At 35.7% G+C, this 21,670-nt stretch overlaps 1 protein-coding gene across 1 annotated transcript in view; it reads right to left on the bottom strand.

Moving 5' to 3' along the window:
- The window catches only part of Efcab3 (EF-hand calcium binding domain 3), a 215,970-nt gene extending 199,115 nt beyond the window's left edge, over nucleotides 1-16,855 (bottom strand). The window contains 6 exon segments of the mRNA XM_019209488.2: nucleotides 1,534-1,616; nucleotides 2,438-2,565; nucleotides 6,122-6,230; nucleotides 9,802-9,915; nucleotides 13,406-13,522; nucleotides 16,619-16,855. Coding sequence (XP_019065033.1) covers nucleotides 1,534-1,616; nucleotides 2,438-2,565; nucleotides 6,122-6,230; nucleotides 9,802-9,809 — 328 coding nt within the window. The 5' untranslated portion in view covers nucleotides 9,810-9,915; nucleotides 13,406-13,522; nucleotides 16,619-16,855.
- Between the last annotated feature and the right edge of the window lie 4,815 nt (nucleotides 16,856-21,670).

The raw sequence follows: 21,670 nt of genomic DNA, 5'->3' as shown, positions 1-21,670 counted from the left end.
ATCTTGGAAACAGCCCAAATGCCCATCAACCAATGAATGGATAAAGATGTAGGGTTTTTTTTATATGATGAAGAACTATTCAGCCATAAAGAAAAATAAACTTCAGACATGTCTAGGTAAATAGATGTACTTTGACACCATCCTCTTAAGTGAAATACATCAGATATGCCTGTTGAAATATTGCATGGTTTCTCTGGTGTGAGAAACCAAAAGTTTAAGTAAGGACCAAAATGTGTAACAGATATTGTGAAATAGACAGAAAATGTTCAAATGGGAAGGGAAATAAAGGAGGGAGGAGGGGGAAAGAAAGAAAGGGAAAAGAAAAAAAAGAGAACAGAAGGAAAATGGAAATAAGGCTTTTGTAAATAAAGAGGGGAAAAGGTGTTGAAGGAAGGGAAAGAAACAAAAAGGGGGAAAAAAGAACCAAGATAATATCAGGTACAAATTCCATATGATGAACATTATTATTACGTATATCTAAAATATACCAATAATGTTAATTTTTTAAAAGATCTGTTGTTAATAAGTTCTACTGGCAAATGTGAAAAAAACTAATATCATTAAAGAAGGGAGAGAGGGTTGAGGATTTGAAGAAAATAATGAAGGTTTGGAAAAGGAATCAAAGAAACAGGAGAGACATCTGACCAAATCTTAAAGAGAATCTCAGCTGTGGTAAAGGTGGCTGAAGATAAAAATCATAGCATCACCAACCAAATGGGGAGGTCAAGGAAATAAAAATGTAAATGAAGAAAGCCAGAAGGGTAAGAGATGAATAGAGAATATGACTTGAAAGTCTGATATTTCAACATGATGACAATATTCAAAATGTGGCCAGGCGTGGTGGTGCACGCCTGTAATCCCAGCACTTGGGAGGCTGAGGCAGGAGGATCGCTGTGAGTTCGAGACCAGCCTGGGCTACATACTGAGTTCCAGGTCAGTCTCATAAAAAAAAAAAAAAAAAAAAAAAAAAAAAAAAAAAGCTGTGGACATCAGTGCTGGTTATAAAAATAAAAGTAAAAGTAAAATAATTAGTTTTGAAAAGTATGAAGCTAGAGTAGTCCATTTGAACACTAAAGATAGTGATGATTAGATTTAAGAAAGAAAAAATGGCAAATTACTTCACAAATATATAGGAGAAGCCCTAGTTGTAAAGGTCAGTGTCAAAAAGTAAAGGATCACTAAGCCTTAAAATTAAGGTACCAAGGACTATATTCCAGTGAAACTAGTTATTATAATGCTTACTAATTTACACATCTTATGTAATCCCATTTGTTAAAAAAAAATTAAACTTAACTAAATAGATATATATGTAATTTTCCCATATATAATATTTTCCCATCCTATATATAATACAGCAAAAGATATTCATGGACCAAACTATTTGCTGTTGCTGTCTCATGGCCTGAAACATTTCCTATATCATGTAATATTAACTAGTAGTATAAGCCACAAGGAGCAGAGAAAGAGACACTAACTATGGAAAAAGCACATAATCAGGAAATATATTCAATAAATTCTAAACTGTCTTATTACCACTTAATTCTTGTGAATATAAACATCCTTGGGGTAGTTCTTCATATAATGTGAGGTAGAGGTTAGAAAGCATTTCCTTTCTCCTGTCAAAGAAACAGCCACATTACAAAGCAATAAAGAAAATATATAAAATACCACTTAAAAATACCAGCAAACCTACCAATAATCTGGAATTCATTAAGAACCTTTCTCTTTTTTTTTTGTACCTGGGAGAGAACTCAGGACCTTGCGCTTTTGAGGCAGGTGGCAGAACCACTGAGCAAAATCTCCAGCCCCCATAAGAACCTATCTTTAAAAGCTTTCAATTGATAAAGAGCTCTATATTCTTCACCCTACAATTCTCACTTTGTTTCTTTTAAACAATATACCTCTATAGAATTTACCCTAGAAAATACATAGTTCCCATGACCCACTAGTCTTTGGCTGTTGTCCAATTTTTCCTACTCTTAATAGAAGACAAAATATTTTTAAAGTTATTATAATAAGGTACACATAAACATCTTTAAGCAGCCAAATAATCCCAGATTTCATTGCCTTTCAGTAAAATTATCTGGGAAAGATTCATTTAATCCTATAATATGTAAATAACTGAAATCATATGATGCTATCATGGGAATAAATTTTAAGAGTCCACATAGTACAAGAGTCTTGTACGGAAGTGGAAAATAAGGCCCAGAGATGCAAAGTGAATCTTACAATAGGATGTGAGATCAATTAGGACTTGATCTAGTCTTCCAATCTCAAGTACAATTCTCTTACATGATTCTCCCTAAGATTATAGTCTCTTAATTTGCACAAACTATTAGACACTTGATATGTGGAATAGATAATCTGAGAGAAAAAAAAACCTTAAATTTGAACCCAACATTCAATATTCAAGGAACAAAATCAATGATTTAAATACCGAATAACTGAAGAAGGTGTACGAAGAGGTAATGAAGTCTTGCGAATGTTGTACTGGTTTGGCAAGTTGCCTAAAATGTTTTCTTTCCTAGTCATCTCCTTTGGCAGCCTCAAAGTGGGAAAGGTAACCTAGAGCCCAATGTAAGTATGTTAGTGCCTGAGATCAGCCTTTTTACTACAGCATTCTTGGACCATAAACCTCTGCATTTTATGTACACTTGTTCTTCTTAAATATGCAACTAATCATCTCCCAATTAATGTTCTTATAAATTTGTAGTAATAGATTTCATAGGAAAATACTGTAACCTATAGCACTTTGAGAAAATGACAACCACCAGACCTGGCTGTGTATATCAGCTTTAACTATATATGCAAAATTATATGGAGAACTTAATGCTTCTTGTCCTTTTGGCTAAGATTAGGTGTAAATTTATGTGGAGAGCCTAAATATACAGTTATTTAAATGATACAAGTAATTTTATTCTAAATTATCCTTATGATTGAGTAAAGTAACATTAAACTTAACATTACATATATAAACATGATTCAAAAGAGACAAATAGCTAGGTGGACAGAAGAATACCACTTTAAGGAGATCTTTTTCAAATGGGAAGGGGAACACAAGAGAAGCAGCAGGGAGAGAAGTAAGGGGAAAAAGATTTTAAAAGGAGAGAATCAAAGAAACAAATGGAAATAGAGCTTTTTCAAATGGGAAGGTGATCAAGAGTTGGAAGGAGCAGGGAGGGAAGAAAGGGGAAAAACTCAAAAAAGAATTAAAATGTGTTATTACATGTACAAACTCCCCATGATTAATGTAATGATTATGTACTGCAAACATGTAGTAACTAAAATACATAATAAAAATAACAAAAAGATGAGAACTCTAACTACAGGTGTCTTCAATTTTACATGGAACCTAGAGCCTTTAGTTTTAAAGACTATGCAGTTTGTGCAGAGAAAATTCTCAAACCATAACAAATTAACCGAAATTAGTACTGAGAACTCAAGTAAAGCCAGAATCTTCAAAAATTAATGTTCTCAGCAAGAGTGGGTAAATAGGGGAAAAAACTTAGCCCCACTGAAAGAACATGTAAAGTGTCTCTCTTTCTCAACTCCAAGCTAGAAATTAAAAAAAAAAAAAGATTATTTCTATTTAGAAGGAACCATATCTTAAGCTCATGAGTCCTAAATTCAAATCTACACTAAATAAATAGGCCAGAAAAAACAGAAACCAAAGAAATTCAGTTAAAGTGGTCCCATTGTGGTGGTCCATGCCTATAATCCCAGCACTATAGGAGGATGAGGCAGGAAGGTTACAAGTTTGAACGCTGCCTGGACAACTTACTGACATAGACCAGGTCTGAAAATAAAAAGTAAAAATGGGCTGGGGATGTAGCACAATGTGAATGCTCTGGGTTCAATTCGGTAGCACAATAAAAAGTGGTCTCCAGATTTGTAACATATGAAATACAAGAAAGATCATAAGATCCTAATGATATAACTGACAATGTGAAATAGGAAGAAAAGGGCTAAAGGTGTAGGGAAAGTGGGAAGGGTAGGGGAAAGGTAATAAGGGAAAAGAAAAAAAATGAGAAAATGAAAAAATGGAAATAAAGTATTTGCAAATAGGGAAGGGGGGAGGGAGGGGGTTAAGGGAGGGAAGAGACAAGGGGAAAAAATGAGAATCAAGACCTGAGGTACATGATCCCAACGATGAATGTAACTGTACTGTATACCTAAAATGTACCAATAAACTCAATGAGAGAAAAAAAATTTTTTAAGAAAGAAGCAAATACAAACTATTTTTTGCTGTTTTTTTGTTTTGTTTTGTACCGGGAATCAAATACAAATTCTTGTTAAATTCTTCTAAAGGAGAACAGACTGATCATGAGATTCCCACAGATGTAGATCAACTATATATGAAAGAATGACAAAACATATTACACACTCACAGACATAAGCTCACGTGACTGAGAATCACACAAAACAACAAACAAAAGATCCCCCAAGGACTCAGAATATTGGATTTTTCTGCTACTAATCTTGAAAGAACTATGGAACACCAGCAAAGAACACCATAAAAGGCAGAACTTAAGAATCACCAAATAAAATTTTAGAAGTTAAAAAGTAATTATTGAAATTGGGACAGGTTAAATTGAAGATTAAATTCAGCTGGACAGAAAATCAGTAAACTATAAAATAGGAGAAAATTACAAAAGAATACAAAAAGAGAAATAACTTTAAAATGTAAAGCAATGTTGCTATGGTTTGAATCGGGTGGTCTTCCCCAAAGGTCCATATGTTAAAGAACTGGTCCCTAGGCTGGTCCTATTGGAAGGCAGTAGAACAATGGAGAGATAAGGCCTAGTGGGAGATCCTCAAGGTCACTTGGGGCATTCCTCTGAAGGAAACTATGTGACCTCATTCTCTTTTTGCCTCACTCTTTGCTTCCTGATTCATGAGGGCAGTGGTTTGCTCTACCACATGCTTATGCCATAATGTGCTGCCTCATCCGAAGCCCAGAGAATGGAGCCACTTCATGTTGGACTGGAACCTCCAGAAATGGAAGCCCGCAAAAATTTTTTCTCTATAAATTCATTGCCTCGGGTATTTCATGATAGTGATAGAAGGCTAATGCAAATGTGAAAGAAAGTAGAAGAATGATAAGGCCTAATATAATTCTGATAAAAGAACCAAAAGGACAGTAAAAAAGATGGAGGGAGAGGAAATATTCCAAAAGATAATAAATTCAAATTCCCCAGAAATGAAGAAAGGACACTTTTTTTCCTCAGATTTAGGAAGCATAACAAATATCAAGACAGAGAAATAAATACAAATATACACCTACATATAGCATAGTGAAGGTAGTAGGCTGAATGGCAGATCCACAAAAAGATATGCTTATGTCCTAATCTCTGGAATTTATGAATGTGACCTTATTTGGAGAAAAATTCTTTGCAGATATGGTCAAGTCAAGGACCTCAAGACAAGGTATCCATAACAGACATGTTTATAAAAGTAAGGAAGAGGGACATCTGAGATACAGGCACATAAGGAAGCCACAAGAAAACGCATATGGAGATGGAGGCAGAGATTGGCATTATGCTGCCACAAACTTAAAGAGATGTTATTGTTAAAAGAGCAGAATGTTGAGAAAGCACACTGTAAAAAATAAATAAACAAATAACTTGCTTAATGGAGAAAGAAAAGTAGAACATGCATGATCTTCTGAAAAGTTTCCTTGTTCTATTTTCTGAAAAGAAAAAAATAAAAAGGAAAGTTGGTGCTGTGGCGATTGTTTGTAGTTCCCAGCTACTCCTCAGGAGACGGAGGCAAGAGTATCAGTTCAGCCCAGGAACTCAGAGCTAGACTAAAAAACATAGCAAGACAACTTATGTATATACATACATACACAAAAAAAGGAAAAAGAAGGCTCAAGAAGAGAAGAGGAAGAAGTAATATTTAAAGTTAAAATAGTCACATTTTTGGAGATGTAGGTCAGTGGTACAGTGCTTGCCTAACATATACAGGTCTCTAATTTCCAGCATCATAAAAAATTTTTAAGTGAAAATGTAAAAAAAATTTAAATAGTGACATTTCAATACTTGAACCAAAATGTACAAGTATGTTTGAGGACTAAGGACAACAGCTAAGGTAAAGGGAAAATTTCCAAATCTTTATTTACCTCTGTTCTTTTACTATGCAGATTAACTTGCAAACTTTTCTTTCTAACTTTTTTTTCTCCTGAAAAATCGGATTTTTCTTCTCTACATATGAATACTGATGCTTCATACCTAAATCACACAGAAATTAGAAAAAATCCTGAATCTTTTTCTTCTTTTCAGTTTTTAATTATGGAATCTTTCAAACATACACAAAAGTAGACAGAATAATGTGATCTTTTCATGTATCCATCACTCGGTTTCAACGATGGCAATCCTATTCCATCTACACCCTTATCCCTGATCACTGCCTTTACTATTCTGGAATGAGTTCCAGGGTCATGTAATTTCATCTGTGAAGATTTTAAATCTTTTTAAGGCTTTTTTCTTCAAAAAATATTTAAAACATCATTATAATACCAAAAAGAGACATTCCTTAATATCACCACATATATAATCAGTGTTCACATTTCCAGTTTTCTTCTGTCATAAAATGTCTCAACACTTTTTTTAGAAATAATAAGTGGTTTTATTGATGTCTTTTCTTCATTTCCCAATTCATTGCAACAAACAGTAAAATAAAGCAAGAACAAATTAAATAAGGAGATTATAACAATCAGAACTATTTCTCAATTGTGAAATGTCAGAAATAGAAAACAAACCAAAAAAAAAAAAAAGTTTTAAAAGTCGGGCATGGTGGCGCAGGCCTGTAATCCCAGCACTCAGGAGGCTGGGGCAGAAGGATCACTGTGAGTTCAAGACCAGCCTGGGCTACATAGTGAGTTCCAGGTCAGACTCAACCACATAGTGAGACTCTGTCTCAAAAAAAACAAACAAAAGGAAAAAAGAAATAGAAAACAAATAATTTTCCAAGAAGTCTATCAATGAGTGTTTCATTTTACTTTTTAGATGGTAAGACAGACTCAAAGAGGCACTCATAGATGACCATGAAGGAATATGACAAATTATTTAGTATATAATACAGTATACCTAAAATTATACATTATTGTAACATGTGTAACATATACATATCGTAACAGATCAGGATTCAATAAAATTCCCAATTCACAGTTGGTTAATATATCTTTTAAATCTCTTTTCATCCTTAGTTTCTCCTTCCTTCCTTCCTTCCTTTTTTTTTTTTTGGTACCAGGGATGGAACTCAGGGCCTTGCACTTACAAGGCAAGAGCACTGCTACTGAGCTAAATCCACAGCCCTCATTCCATTTATTATTACTATTAAACACTACTGCTATTGTAGTAGTAGTAGCAGTAGCACCAGGTTATTTGTCCAATAGATTTTCCAGTCTGAGTTTTGTGAGCAGTTACATTGTGATTGTAAGTTTCTAAAGGTTTGATCATATTAACATTCAGTTTTTCTAAGGGGAGTGCAAAACAACCACTTTGTTTTTGTGGTAGTGTTTCACCAGCAAGAACCATATGATGTCTAGTTGGTTTTCCACATCATTTTGAAAGCATGGATTTAAACATATTTGCTGTAAACTATATAACAATTAGATGAATATGATTAACCTGAATCAAACTAGAAAAGAGCAGCTTATACTCTTGGAAATTGCATACTTTACTTCAGATAATCCAGAGAACACTAAATTTCAAGGTCAAACTTAAAATTATTTCTGCACTTCTGGGACCCTGTAAACTAGGAATGATTATGGGATGAATTAGATCCCAAACTTGTCTTTGAGAATTGGAATCACTGGGGAGCTTCAAAAACATATTAATACCTAGGTTTTATTCCTAAACATTGTATTTTAATTGTTTGGGGGTATGGCCAAATATTTAGAGGTTTTTTAAAAATACCCAGGTAATTCTAACATGCAGATGAGTTAGGAATCACTATGGTTTATTGCAATCCAGAATGCATGTACATCAATGGGATGGTAATTAATATTTTAGAGTAATACCTTATTATCATTTATAAAAGTTCTTTAGCAAAAATGCCTCCTTTTAGAGCAATCTTCTATGTAAAAACTGCTTAGGTAATATATCAGAGATAATGACTAGATCATATATATATATATATATATATATAAAACAGCTTTAAGCCCCAACCCAAATTGTGAAATAAGGGAAATTTTTATCATATACCCCAGACCCCTTTCTTGGCAGACACCCTGTTGTTTTGATACTGTATCCCTTTCAAATAGAAGCCCCCAAATTCCTGCCCTTATCTTACTCTAGGCCCCCCTAAAGCTGCTCTATGATTAGTTCCCTTTATAGTCCTTCAGGCACAAAGGCAATCACTTTCAATAATTTTGACTATGACCCACAGACTAAAATATATTTTCTATTGTACAGAGTGGGGAAGCAGACAGAGAGAGGACAAAGGAAAGGAGGTTACGGGCAGATGTGACAGACAGAAAGAAAGAGAAAATATAATAACAGAAACTACTTCAAAAACAATACTTATTTGAAAAACACTCTTCTAATGTCTTTAATTCTATCTTAATCTATTTCCTTCAAAAAAAACTAGGAATTACCTTGTAAACTGATTTTATGACCCCTTAATGGGACACAACCTAAAGTTGGCTGCTACTTTACCTACTCTACCCTCTCCCTGTCTATCCCTACTGAAATTGAGGCTTCCTATTTCTGGTTAAATAATGGGTTCCACTCCACTGCATGGTTTTGGAAATTTTATTTCTTTTAAAAAAAGTGTAAGTGTGCCTTAAAATTTTGAGCTGCTTCAAACACTTGATGTAATAAGGATTATTTGGTATCAGTAATGAGTAAGTTAAAAATACTAGTCCTGGGGGCTAGGGATGTAGCTCACTGGTTCTACCACCCACCTTACAAGTGCAAAGTCCTGAGTTTCATCCCTGGTACCAAAAAAAAAAAAAAAAAAAAAAACTAGTCCTGTATCCCATTCCTTTGGGCCATGTGTCTCCCAAGGTACTGACCGATTTTTATCGATTCAAATGAAAGGTAAAGGACACTCCTGACACCTTCCACTGGTTCCTAGATTACAAATTTTATTGCTGTCTTTTAGAAATAATTGCCTTGCTTTTTGTCATTTAACAAACAGAAGCAGTACTGGAAATGTTAAGTTAAATAAAATAAAAACACAAACTCATGATAAATAGAAAAGATTTCAATCTAAGTGCCACTTCAACTATAACACACAGGTGATTTCCAACTTTACCAACTAGTAAGGCTAGCATATAGCTGGAAAAAGATAAAGTGAGATAAGCCCTGAATGTTTTCTCAAAGGCTTTCTTTTTCCAGTAAGCTTTTTTCAGACTCTTATAAATATCAAAAATAAAAATTGAGAATTTATCCTAGGCATATATGAAATGCTAGAGCTTCTTTTATAACTAACAAAAGCAACCAGGTGATATACAAGAAAGAACTATCAAAATGTTTAAGTAGTTTAATTTCATGGAAACCACAAACCCAGGCCAAGTTGGAGAATTTTCCTAAATTCTTTTTAAGACAAACTTACATATACATGGTTAATTGCTTTCCTTTCCTTGGAATCCCATGATAGCTTATAGGATTCTATGTAGCAATGAGATAAAGTGTAAGAATGGCTACTGAAGAGTTAAACTATGTTCCTAATAGAATGGCCACATCGATGTATGGTCCTGTACATGCTGTACATTATGAGATCACATCATCTATATTTTAGGCACTCTTAAATTTGCAAAAGCATAACTCAATAAGTTCAGAGCTTTTAACTTACTTTGTCATATGTTCTGGGCTCAAATCCTTAATTTCAGGTAAATTTTTCTTCTCTGTTGTTTTAGAAAATTTGATGTAGTTCTTGTATGCAGCATTTCTTGATGGCAAGACGGTTCTGAAAGAATTAGATCCCTTATCTGAAAAGTCAGTGTTTTCTTCTTCTTGGCAACAATAGAAATACAATCATTCTTATTCTCCTTAGACATGTACATTAAATACAACATTCTGTGCCAGGTAATTCATTTTAGATCAATTTCCTTTTAAAATAGTGCCACAAAGGGAATTTTGTTGAAAGGGATTTTATTCACTAGTGGTTATTGCCCCAGATTAAGTACATAATATAAATATCAGTTTTTCTTAATGCATTATGCATTTATAAAATGCATGGCATTCATGAATGTGGCTAACAATATCTGAATCGAGTTTTTAAAGCATTAGCTGCAAAAGTTCACCACATGCTTTACAAAACAATAATTTTTATCAAAATTAAATATATCTTAGATTAAAACTAAAGTCATGATATATGAAAGAAATAACTGACAAGCTAAACTCAATTTTTAAAAAATTTTTTTTGTTTTGGATTGAACTTGGGTCCTTGCACTTGTGAGGCAGGCAGCAGAACCACTGAGCTAATCCCTGGCCCAACTCAAAATTTACAACTTCTGGTCTGTGAAAAGCCCTATCAAAAGAATGAGTGTTCAAGCCACAGGGAGAAAATATTTGCACAGGACAGAACTGATAAATCACTGCAATAAAAAACATGCAAAGAACTCTTAAAATATAAAAGTAAAAGCCGGACATGGTGGCACACGTCTGTAATCCCAGCACTCGGGAGGCTGAGGCAGGAGGATTGCTGTGAGTTCGAGACCAGCCTGAGCTACATAGTGAGTTCCAGGTCAGTCTCAACCACATAGTGAATCCCTGTCTCAAAAAAACAAAACAAAACAAAAAAAACAAACAACAACAACAACAATATATATATATATATACACACACACACACACACACACACACACATATATATATAAAAAGAAAAAGAGCAACCTAATTTTTAAAAAATAGGTCAAAGATCTGAACTCTTTACCAAATATTGTACATAGATGGCAAAAAAGCATATAAAAGGATATTTAACATCAAGCATCATTATTGCAAATTAAAATTGCAAATTAAAACAAGATACACAACTGTCAGAATGGTGAAAATACAACAAAGACAACTATGAGAAAGGGTAGGGGAAAGGAAATAAGGGAAAAGAAAAATATGAGTAAAGGAAAAAATGGAAACAAAGTCTTTGTAAATAGGGGAGGGGGGAGGTGAAGGGAGGGCAGGGGTAAGGGAAAAAAATGAGAACCAAGATCTATCCCGTAAAGGTACAAGGTCCCAATGATAAATGTAACTGTACTGTATACTTGAAAAGTACCGATAAACTCAATAAGAAAAAAATATGAGAACAAAGAAAGCTATGAAACATTGATAAAAGCAATTGAAAAAGACACAAAGAAATGGAAACCTATACTATGTTCATGAATTAGAATAATTTATATTGTTAAAATGTTCATACTATTCAAAGTAATGTATACATTTGCTCCAACTCCTATCAGAATTCCAATATCATTTTTCACAAAAATAGAAAAAGCAATCCTAATATTTGTATGGCATCAGAAAAGACCCCAAACAGCTAAAGCAATCTAGAATAAAAATAACAAAGCTAGAGACATTTGCTGATTTCAAAATATATCATAAAAGTATTATAATCAAAACAGCATAGTATTGGCATTAAAACAGATACATCAACCAACTGACACAGAAAACCCAAAATAACCCAAGTATTTAGGGTAAACTGGTTTTCAACAAACATATAAGAGAAAAATGACTATTAGGACTGCATCAACTAAAACTCTGTACAGCAAAGGAAAAAATTAACAGACAGAAAAGACAATCCACAGAGTAGGAAAAAATATTTGCAAACCATAGATCTGACAAGGACTGACATCCAAAACATATATCTAAAATAATATGTACTTAACTCAATAGCAAGAAAATAACTGAATTTTAAAAGGGGCAATGAATCTGGATAGATAATTCTCAAAAGGATACACAAAAATAGTTAATAGTTTTTTTAAAGAATGATCAATATCTCTAATCATTAGGGAAGTGCAAACTCAAACAGTGAGGCATCACCTCATAGCTGGCGGAATAGCTACTGTCAAAAAGATGAAAGATAATAAGTATTGGCAAGGATATAGAGAAAAGGAAACCCTTGTACACTGTTGCAGGAAAAATAAATTAGCATAGCCAGTTTGGAAAACAGGAAGGAGATTCCTCAAAAAGCTAAAAATAGAATTACCACATAATTGAGTAATCCCACTTCTGGGTATAAATCCAGAGGAATTAAAATCAGTATGTCAAAGAGATATCTGTACTCCTGTGTTCCTTTTAGCATTATTCACAACAGTCAAGATATACAGTAGAATCATCCTAAATGTTTGTCAATGGATAAATGGATGAAGAATATAGACATAATGGAATACTATACAAACTTTAAAAGGAAGAAACTGTGTCATATACTACATGGGTAGAACTGAAGGACACTATGCTACATGAAATAAGCCAGACACAGGAAGATAAATACTATATAATCTCCTTTATATATGGACTCTAAAAATGTTGATCTCTTAGAAACACAGTAGAAATATATTTACCAGAGGCTGGCAGGGAGCAGGAGGGACAGGGGAAGGGAAGATGTTGATCAAAGGGTACAAAGTTTCAGGTAGAGTGGAGGAAGATTTACTGTACTGCGTGGTGACAAGAGTTGTTAATAATGTATTGTAGCCAGGCATGGTGGTACATGCCTGTAATTCCAAGTACTTGTAGACGGAAGCAGGAGAATCACAAGTTCAAGGCCAGCATTGGTAACTCTGTGAGACACTGTCTCAAAAACTTTTTTAAAAAAAGGTAGGGGTATAACTCAGAACTTCCTGGGTTCAATCCCCAGTACTACAAAATAATAAGAAGAAGAACCTATTTCATATTTCAAAATGCTAAAAGAATATATTTTAACACCATTATACCAAAAAAAGTTAATGAGGTGATGGAAATGTTAGTTTGAGTTATTCAATAACATATACATGGATGAAAAATTACACTGTAGCCCATAAATATACACAATTATTATTGATCAGTTTTTAAATTCCACAATAACAAAAAAGAATGGATAAAATCTAAAACACTAACATCAGCAAAGGCAAACAAAGACATGAACAAAAGGAACTCATTCATTGTTGGTGGGAAATGTACAAATGGTACAGCCACTTTGGAAGACAGTTTAAATCCCTTGATCTCCTGAAAAATTATCCAAGTCCCCATCCCAGAAACATATTCTCATCATACACAACAGAAGCTTTCTGAGTACAGTACTATGCGGGTTGCTAACTGACAGTCCAACACATGTCCACTAAAAGAGCTCGAAAGTCTCTGAGTTGTTAGGCAGGTTCCTCAGGACTTTCTCATGCTCTCCATTTACTTAATGACCATGGATGTCTGATAACGTAAACAAATTTTGAAAAGGAGAGGGGGAATCCTTAAAAATTGTCTTGAATAAATACCTGGAAGAATAAATGGGCTTTAGTTTCCATCTTTCTGTTTAGAGAGAATTTCTGCCCTTCAGGACTCAAAAGACCTTGATGAACAAATGCAAATGAGCAATAATACAAAAGGATTTCCTGTGAGAAAGCAGAAAACAGAAAGAAAATAATCGTATTCCTATTTAGGAGACTTAAGTAATTCTATTTACCTACCTGAATTTATCACTTCAATGTAATACTCACTTAGGGTATAGTATCTAATAAATTTCACCCACACAAATATGCGGACAAAAGCTACAAAGAGCAGTTAGTAGATCATAAATCATAAGTGATCATTCAAAGCTTTAAACTTTGTGTTTTGTGATTAAGAAATAGAAATGCATCTCAAATGGCATTAAAAAAACAGAAAAATCCAATAATATTTATTTAATCAAGTGAGCCCTAATAATCAGAACTGCTGAAACAACAGTCACCATATTACTGAATGCTTACTATGATGTGCTAAACATATCATTCAACATGAATTATTTCATTTATTCCTCACAGGTATCCTTAAAAGTTGCCATCCTTAGTTTACAGATGATAAAAATAAAGATTTGGAGATATAAAGTTCCACGGAAAATAGCAGAATCAAAATTAGAATTCAGGCAATTTAACTTCAAAGTCCACAGTCTTTGGCACTACACAACACTGCCTCTCAAAACAATACTATTGCAAATGATGTTTTAGCCTGGCTTTACCTTTCACAATTACACATATATAACCACCAATGCTTTAGAAATTCCCAAATTTTTTTCATGTCATTACTCATATCTAAGACACATTAGTTGATTTATTACCGTTAATTGTTACATTATATGGCAATTCTAGTTGCAACTATCAGTTTTTCATATTATGAAGTATTAATACTGCATCCAATAGAGATGGTACTTTAAAATCATTCATATTTCTGAAATATGTTATAGTAGTTACTTTTGAACGTGATATGTCTACCATCTCTGGAACCCAAAATATGTTTTAAAAGATAATAAAAACTACACAACAATTCCCATCACAAACAGATATTAGAAATCAATACAGATTCCTCCAGAACTCACTGTATATAACTTCTAGATATTCTCTAACCAGTTCATTTTTTACCTCTAAACCACTTACCTTAGCACATACTGTCACTAATGTTGTCTTCACTATTCAAACATATTAATCACTTGATTTGTATTTAATTTTCACAAGTATATCTCTTTAATCAACTGCAACCTAAATTTCTAAGGACCTGTAACTGGTAACTTATTTTTTGATTTCTCATAGTACCAAGCATAATGGTATTATATACATGTAATAAAGGAAAAAAATAAAAGGAGAGAAATGAAAGGAACTAATGGCTGGGAATTCTCCAGTCATCTGTCTGTTCATCCCTCTATCCCTCTATCAACATAGATTTACTGCATTCTTATATGCTAGGTTCTTTCCCACAGTCTGGGAATAGAGCAGCATACAAAATGAGGGGGGTGCCATGGAGTTTATATTTTAGTCCAAGAGCAAAAGGAGAAAAGAGTAAAATATACTGCATACTATCTGTCATAAATACTAAGGAAAAGAGGGAGAGGGAAATCTGAAATGTGGTATAGAGAAACAAATGCAGGAAATGCAGGAAACGGTGGCAAAGGAACACTTAACTGAGAGACTTTTGAATACAGACCTAAAGGAATTCAAGTAGGGAGCCCATGAATATTTTAAAGAAGAAATTTTAACCAAAAGTGCAAGTGCAAAAAGCCCTGTGGCAAGGCGGAGTCTGAATGTTCAAGAAGCAGTGAAAGGCACAGAAAGCTTAAGGACAGAGAACAAAGAAAAGAGGAGGAAAGGAGATCTGAGAGGTTAAACAAAGGAGGAAGATAACAGAAAGCCCCTAGATATTAATGTTAGCTTGAATGCTCAAAGGGAAAGCATTGAAGAGTTCTAAGCAGAGGGTGACAAGATCAGAAGTCCTATCTGAAACACGCTAGTTACTGTGAGGTGGAAAATCAGGTGGGTCCAGGTTCTTGGATGTCTTGGAAGAAAGTACTTCAAAGTGAGTAACCAATAGTGGTAAAAAGGAGCCTTACGTAAAGACAAGTGCTAAGTGACTCATTAGGTTTTTCAAGGTAGAGGAAACCCACAACGCTAGGAGGAGCCACTTGGGTGGTAGGTATAGCAAGATGTCCTCAGAATGAGAACAGGAAAAGAAACTGGAGAAAGCTAAAGGAACACTCTTTGAAGGAGTCTTAGGTAAAAGGAAAGAGAAATGAGGTAGCAGCTAAAGGAAAAATTAAGTCATAGGGGTTTATGACAAAAATAGTGGCACCTTCACTGAAGAGCGTCTATGTAGGATTTCTCTTCCTACAGTAGTTTCCCCTATTTCAGTTCATACCCTACTTTCTCCTCAAGCTATCCCCTTTTCCCTTGCAAATATCCATTAATAACTGCAGAACACAACTCCACTGCATCTACTGCCATTAATGAACGTTCAAACATTAATCTCTCCCATATACTACATCTAACAAATACTGAGTGAAACTCCACCTCACGAAAGAACTTAGGCTATGAAGATTCCCAGCCATGCATTCACGAGGCGAAGAACTCTGGGAAGGAAGTAGACATGTAAACAAGTAAATCGTCCTTAAAATGAAAATAAGCCGCTAGAGACCTATGCTGAAGGAACGGAGAAGTCTCCAACCACTATGTCAGCCGCCCTTATAGAACCACCACCATTTCTGAGGGGCACACCATCAGTGATCCCATCATTCCGGCCCCTCACTGTTACCCTCCTGAACCTTCCTTCAGCAAGTTCCATTAATTCTGCGCTTCACTCTAGAACCACTTCGCATTCTCCTCCCTCAGCTTTCCAGGTTCTGTCATCCCCTCAGCAAGTCTCGTCTTTCCCTCTGCGGCCTCTCAGAGTCCCACCAACCAACCGCCTGGGCCCCTCGGGCTGCCCCGTGATTGCCTAAGCCGCTGGTCCCTGCCCTGACAATTCAGGCCTCCACCAAGATAAAGACTTCCCTGCCGCCTTCCCAAGCTCCTCCGAGGCGCGGCCCCTAGGCCGAGGTCACCTGACTAAACCCAACGCTCCGCCCACCAAGGAGCCCATTGGGTGGGTGTGCTGAGCGCTGCCTCAGCCCTGGATACTGGACGGCGGCTCGGTTCCCCGCCAACTAGGCGCCGACTGGAAAGCGGTGCTGCCCACCTCAAAAGTACCTGTGACCTCCCCGGGCCCTGACGGAGCGGGCCCTAGACGTGGGTGCCTTTGCGCTCTGTCCTCCCCACAGCCGCAGTCTGGATTTCCCCCTCTGCCCTACCAGCTCCTTCCTGTAGCTCTCTTTTGTTCTCTGAAACTATGCCCCGCCGTAGCCAGACCCCACTTCAGCGTTTTCTATCCATCCTGTGAGGATCTGCGCCCGCCTGTTCTTCTAAGGCATTTCAAGCTTCTTGTTTTCTGCCCCCTCAATAAAGGAGAAGAACTCTGCGACCTTTCGTCACAATTTTTTCCTGAAAATAAACCCAGGCTGCCCGTCAGAGTACTAACGCTCTTTTGAATGAGATACACTTTGTGGATTGTTTCATTAACTAAATCTGTCCTGCAGGTGAAATACTGTTGGCAAAAGAAGACACGAAGTGATATTTCCTAGCTTTTCTCAACTATTATGTCCCTAAAAGTTGTATAAGTCCAATACAGTGAAATTGATCACTTTTAGGCCACACTGCGCTAAACTTTTAAATGTTCTGTCAAGTGAAAAACATTTTGAAAATATTACCCCCCCAAAAAAAGCAGAGAACTTAAAATCTTTTAAGGCCATCTTTTAAAATAAGCACATCAGTAAATTTTTCATGTGGATTAATAAAACCTGAATTCTCCATAATTTATATTGAGAGGAATAGCACAGGCTTTAGAGATGGATTGATGCAATTCATATTCTATCTTTATTAACATTGAGCAAGTGACTTAATGTTTTCTGAGTCAGTTTTCTCATTTTTCCAGGGTTGTAAGAATTTAATGTATATGTAGTGTTTAATAAATATTGCAATATTTATTTTCCTTTAACGATATTATCAGCTCATTTATATCTTAAACCCCTGCCTTGTAAACTTTCAGTTCTTTTATTTTAGTATTTATAAATGAACTCACAACTGTATATATTTATGAGGTAAAATGTGATGCTTTAATATGTTTACACACTATGGAATGATTAAATGAAGCTTATTAACATATCCATGGCCTCACTTACCTTTTGGAGGGTTGAAACACCAGAAATTTACTCTCAGCAATTTCAAAATATACAGTATGTTATCATTAACTATGTGCTGTACAAGAAATTTTGAAATTTATTCCTGAAACTTTGTACTTTTCAACAGCGTTTCCCATACCTACCAGACCCAGTGCCCAGCCTTTGTGTTTGGCAACCAACGTTCTACTCTCTACTTGTATGGCTTTTGTCTTTCTGTGCTGCTTTATGTCACCGAGTAAAGTATCCATCATGTTCCTGCATGTAGTCACATACTGCGGGATTTCCCCCCTATCCATCCATCCATTAATGAACACTTAGGTTGATTCCTTATCTTGGCTATTATAAATAGTGCAGCCACAAATCTGTGTGCAGATGTTTATTGATTATACTGATTTTATTCCTTCAGCTGACTGCTGGATCATATGGTGCCTCCATTTCTAGTCTTTTGAGGAGCTTCCATGTTGTTTCCATAATGACTTTATTACCCCACATTCCAACCCACAGTGTTCAAGGGTTCCCTTTTCTCCATATCTTCACACTTATTCTTCTTTATGTTAGCCATTCTAACCAACATGAAGTGATATTTCGAGGAAAATCTGCATTTTCCGCCGGAGTAATAAATACATTAAACATTCTTTCATACCCTATTGTCCATTTGCATGTCGTATTTTGGAAATGTCTATTGAGATCCTTTGTCCATTTTTAATTGAGGGTTTTTTTTTGCTTTTGTTTGGGTTCCTTATATGTATATTTTGCATATGAACCCTGATCCGATGTATGGTTTACACGTTTTCTCCCATTCTATAGGTTTTCTCCTCTTTTGGGGTGGTACACATTCAGCAGTCCACAGATTACATTCCTCATGGAATTCTGCAAGTGGATATCCAGTTTTCTTCACACCATTTATTGAGAAACTTTCATTTCCCCATTGTGTGCTCCTGGCTGCTCACTGAAAATCAGTAGTCTGAAAATGCATGGATTTATTTCTGGACTATGTCCTATTTTAATACCGATACAATGGTTTTGTATTATATTTTGAAGTCAGGTAGTGTGCTGCCTCCAGATTTATTCTTTTTACTCCAGATTAAATCAATCTGGCTTTTGGGATCTTTTCTGGTTCCATACAATTTTTAGGATTGTTTTTTCAGTGAAAATGAAAGTGAAATTTTGATAGGTATTATACTGAATCTGTAGATTGTTTTTGAATAGTGTGATCGTTTTAACAATATTCCTCCAGGTGCATATGGTGGTGCACAACTATAATCTTAGCACTTAGGACCCTAAGGCAGGAGGAGGATCACTTTGAGTTTGAGGCAAGCCTGGGCTACATAGTGAGATCAAGGCTGGCCTGAACAACATATTGAGATACTGTCTCAAAACAATTTTTTTTTTCTGGGCCAGGGATTTAGCTCAGAGGTTCCAGTGCCTGCCTCACAAGCTCAAGGACCTGAGTTTGATCCCCAGTACCACCACAAAAAAAAAAAAAAAAAAAAAAAAAAAGTCCAATTCACAAACACGGACTATCTTGCCATTTGTTTGTGCTTTGTTCAACTTATTTCATCAATATTTTATAGTTTTCAGTATGCAGAGCTTTACTTCCTTGATTAGATTTATACCTAAGACTCTTGTGATTTTTGCTTTTCCTACTTATACATTGTTTTCTTAATTTATGTTTTGAATAGTTTATTGTTAGCATATAGAAATGCTACTTTTTTAAAACTTTGTACCCAGCAACTTTACTAAGTTCAATTATTACTTCTAAGAGTTTGGGGGGAGTGGGGCAAATTTTTTATTTTTCTATATAATCTATATATAATCTTACTTATGTCATCAGCAAAGGAAAGCATGAGTGAGGAGGAGAAAAGTAGGGAAGAGAAAGATTGGAGTGTTTACAAAAATAAAAGATAACATGATAAAGATGTATGAAATAAATAAATCAGATGCTGGCAAAAAGTATTTACTCTTATAAAAAGTAACCACAAACTCGGGGGCTTAAACAGAACAAATTTATTAGCTCACATTTCTGGACATCAGAAGTCCATAGGCCATATGGAGCTAAAAGTCAAAGCTGAAATCCTTCTGGAAGGTGTAGAAAGGAATCAATTCTTTTTTTTTTTCCAACTTTACAAGCTATATGTATTCCTTAACTTATGGTCATATCACTCTGACCTGTTTTTGTTGTCACATTTCCTACTGTGACTCTCACTCACTCTGACCCATAAGGGTATTTGTGATTAGCTTGAGCCTACTCTGACAACCCAGGATAATTTATCTCAAGATCATTAAGGACAGCAGTAATTCCAGGTATGGTAACATATTGAGATTCCTGGAATTAGGGTGTGGATATGTTTGGAGGACAATGATTTTGTCCACAATGCTCCTCCCTTCAAGATGTGGCATCTTTTCCCATCCCTTGATGTGTTGGTTGGATTCAGTGAGCTACTTCTAATGAATAGAATACAGTAAGAGTGATAGTGTGATACTTGCAAAGCTAAGCCATGAAAAACGTTGTGGCTTCCTCCTGGATCTCCATTAGACACTCATTCTAAGAGAAACCAGCTGACGTGTAATGCAAACACTTAAGCAGCCTTACGGAGATATTAAAGTGGTGAGGAACTAAAGCCTGTTGCCAATGGCCAGCACAAAATTGATGCCACCTGCCAACAGTCATGTAACACTTTGGACAAAGATCCTCCAGCCCTTTTGGGCCTTCAATTGATTTCCATCCTAGTCAATAATTTGACCTCACCCTCAGGATAGACTCTGAGCCACGACCACCCAAATAAGCCATTCCTGAATTCCTGACCACAGAAACTGCACAATAATGTTTGTTTTAAGCTGCTCAATTATGGAATGATTTGTTATGCAGCTATAGACAACTAATCCAATCCCCACATCACGTCTTGATGCATGATGGCTGCTTACCTCTGTCTACATTCTAGCCTGCAGAAGGAAGGAAAAGACAACAAAGTCACAGTTAAGAGCAATACTATACAATGTCAGGTCCTTACCTGTCTTCATGCTTCTGTTTTTTTCCACACAATGTTTTGTTCCAGAAATATGTTTGTGCTCCCACCCAAAGTACAAAAATGTTTTGTTTGAACTTCCTGCCCTCAGGAATGTTGTCAACCCTGCCCCTCAGATATGTTGTTAGCTCCACCCACTTACAAGAACGTTCTGTTAAGCCCTGCCCAGTTAGGAGAATGTTCTGTGACTCTGCCCCTCTGCGTCAGTGAGCACGCTCACCTACCCTGCAGATCCCTATATAAGGAGGTTCTCATTTCTGGTAGGGTGCTCAGACGACAGGTATGAACTCCTGTGAGCCTGCCTAATAAAGGCTTTTCCTGTGAGCCTAATAAAGGCTTTTCTCCCTCTTCGAGCGACCATCAGATTCTCAAGTCTTCAATTTGCCATGGCCTTGACCCGGAGCTGTACCACTTGGCTATAGCACTGAGCTGTTCCTTTCAACAGCTCTTCTCTTAAATAGCAGTACTGAAAGCTGCATGCACCTCTTTCATGTCCATCTCATTGCCTGAGATGGGGATGGCACGTCTATCTGCAAGAAACTAAGTGAGAAGGACAAAATAGATACATGACTACAAATATAAATGAACCCAGCACAGTGATGATTGAATCTATGTAATCTGTCACAATGGTGACTGCATCAGGAAAACAAAGCCCAGGCTACACCCGTAAACATTTTTCCTTTTTAACTAGTTATTTTCATTGGCCAGCAAAGTGAGTTACACACCCATCACCCTGACCTGTCCAAGGAATCGTGACAATTACATATGAGTCATTGGAAAATTCTACTAATATATTAGACAAACACAATTCATTGTGAAACACTTTTCTTACAAAATTCTTTTCAGAGACAATGCTAAAGAATAATTACAGTGGACTCTTTTACCTAAAGGCTCTTAATTTTTCCAAATGCTTTCTACATGCATTCTTTAGCATTTTGCCAGAAAATATATTGCTGGTAAAAAGTTTTTCCTCTAGGTGAAGGTTTAGAAGGATGTCA

The sequence above is a fragment of the Fukomys damarensis genome, unplaced genomic scaffold (genome assembly GCF_012274545.1).
Source record: "Fukomys damarensis isolate Sample0158 unplaced genomic scaffold, DMR_v1.0_HiC HiC_scaffold_23, whole genome shotgun sequence".
Classification (NCBI taxonomy): Eukaryota; Metazoa; Chordata; class Mammalia; order Rodentia; family Bathyergidae; genus Fukomys; species Fukomys damarensis.
Note: the sequence above shows the minus strand (reverse complement) of the source record. Positions and strands in the feature narration are given on the sequence as shown.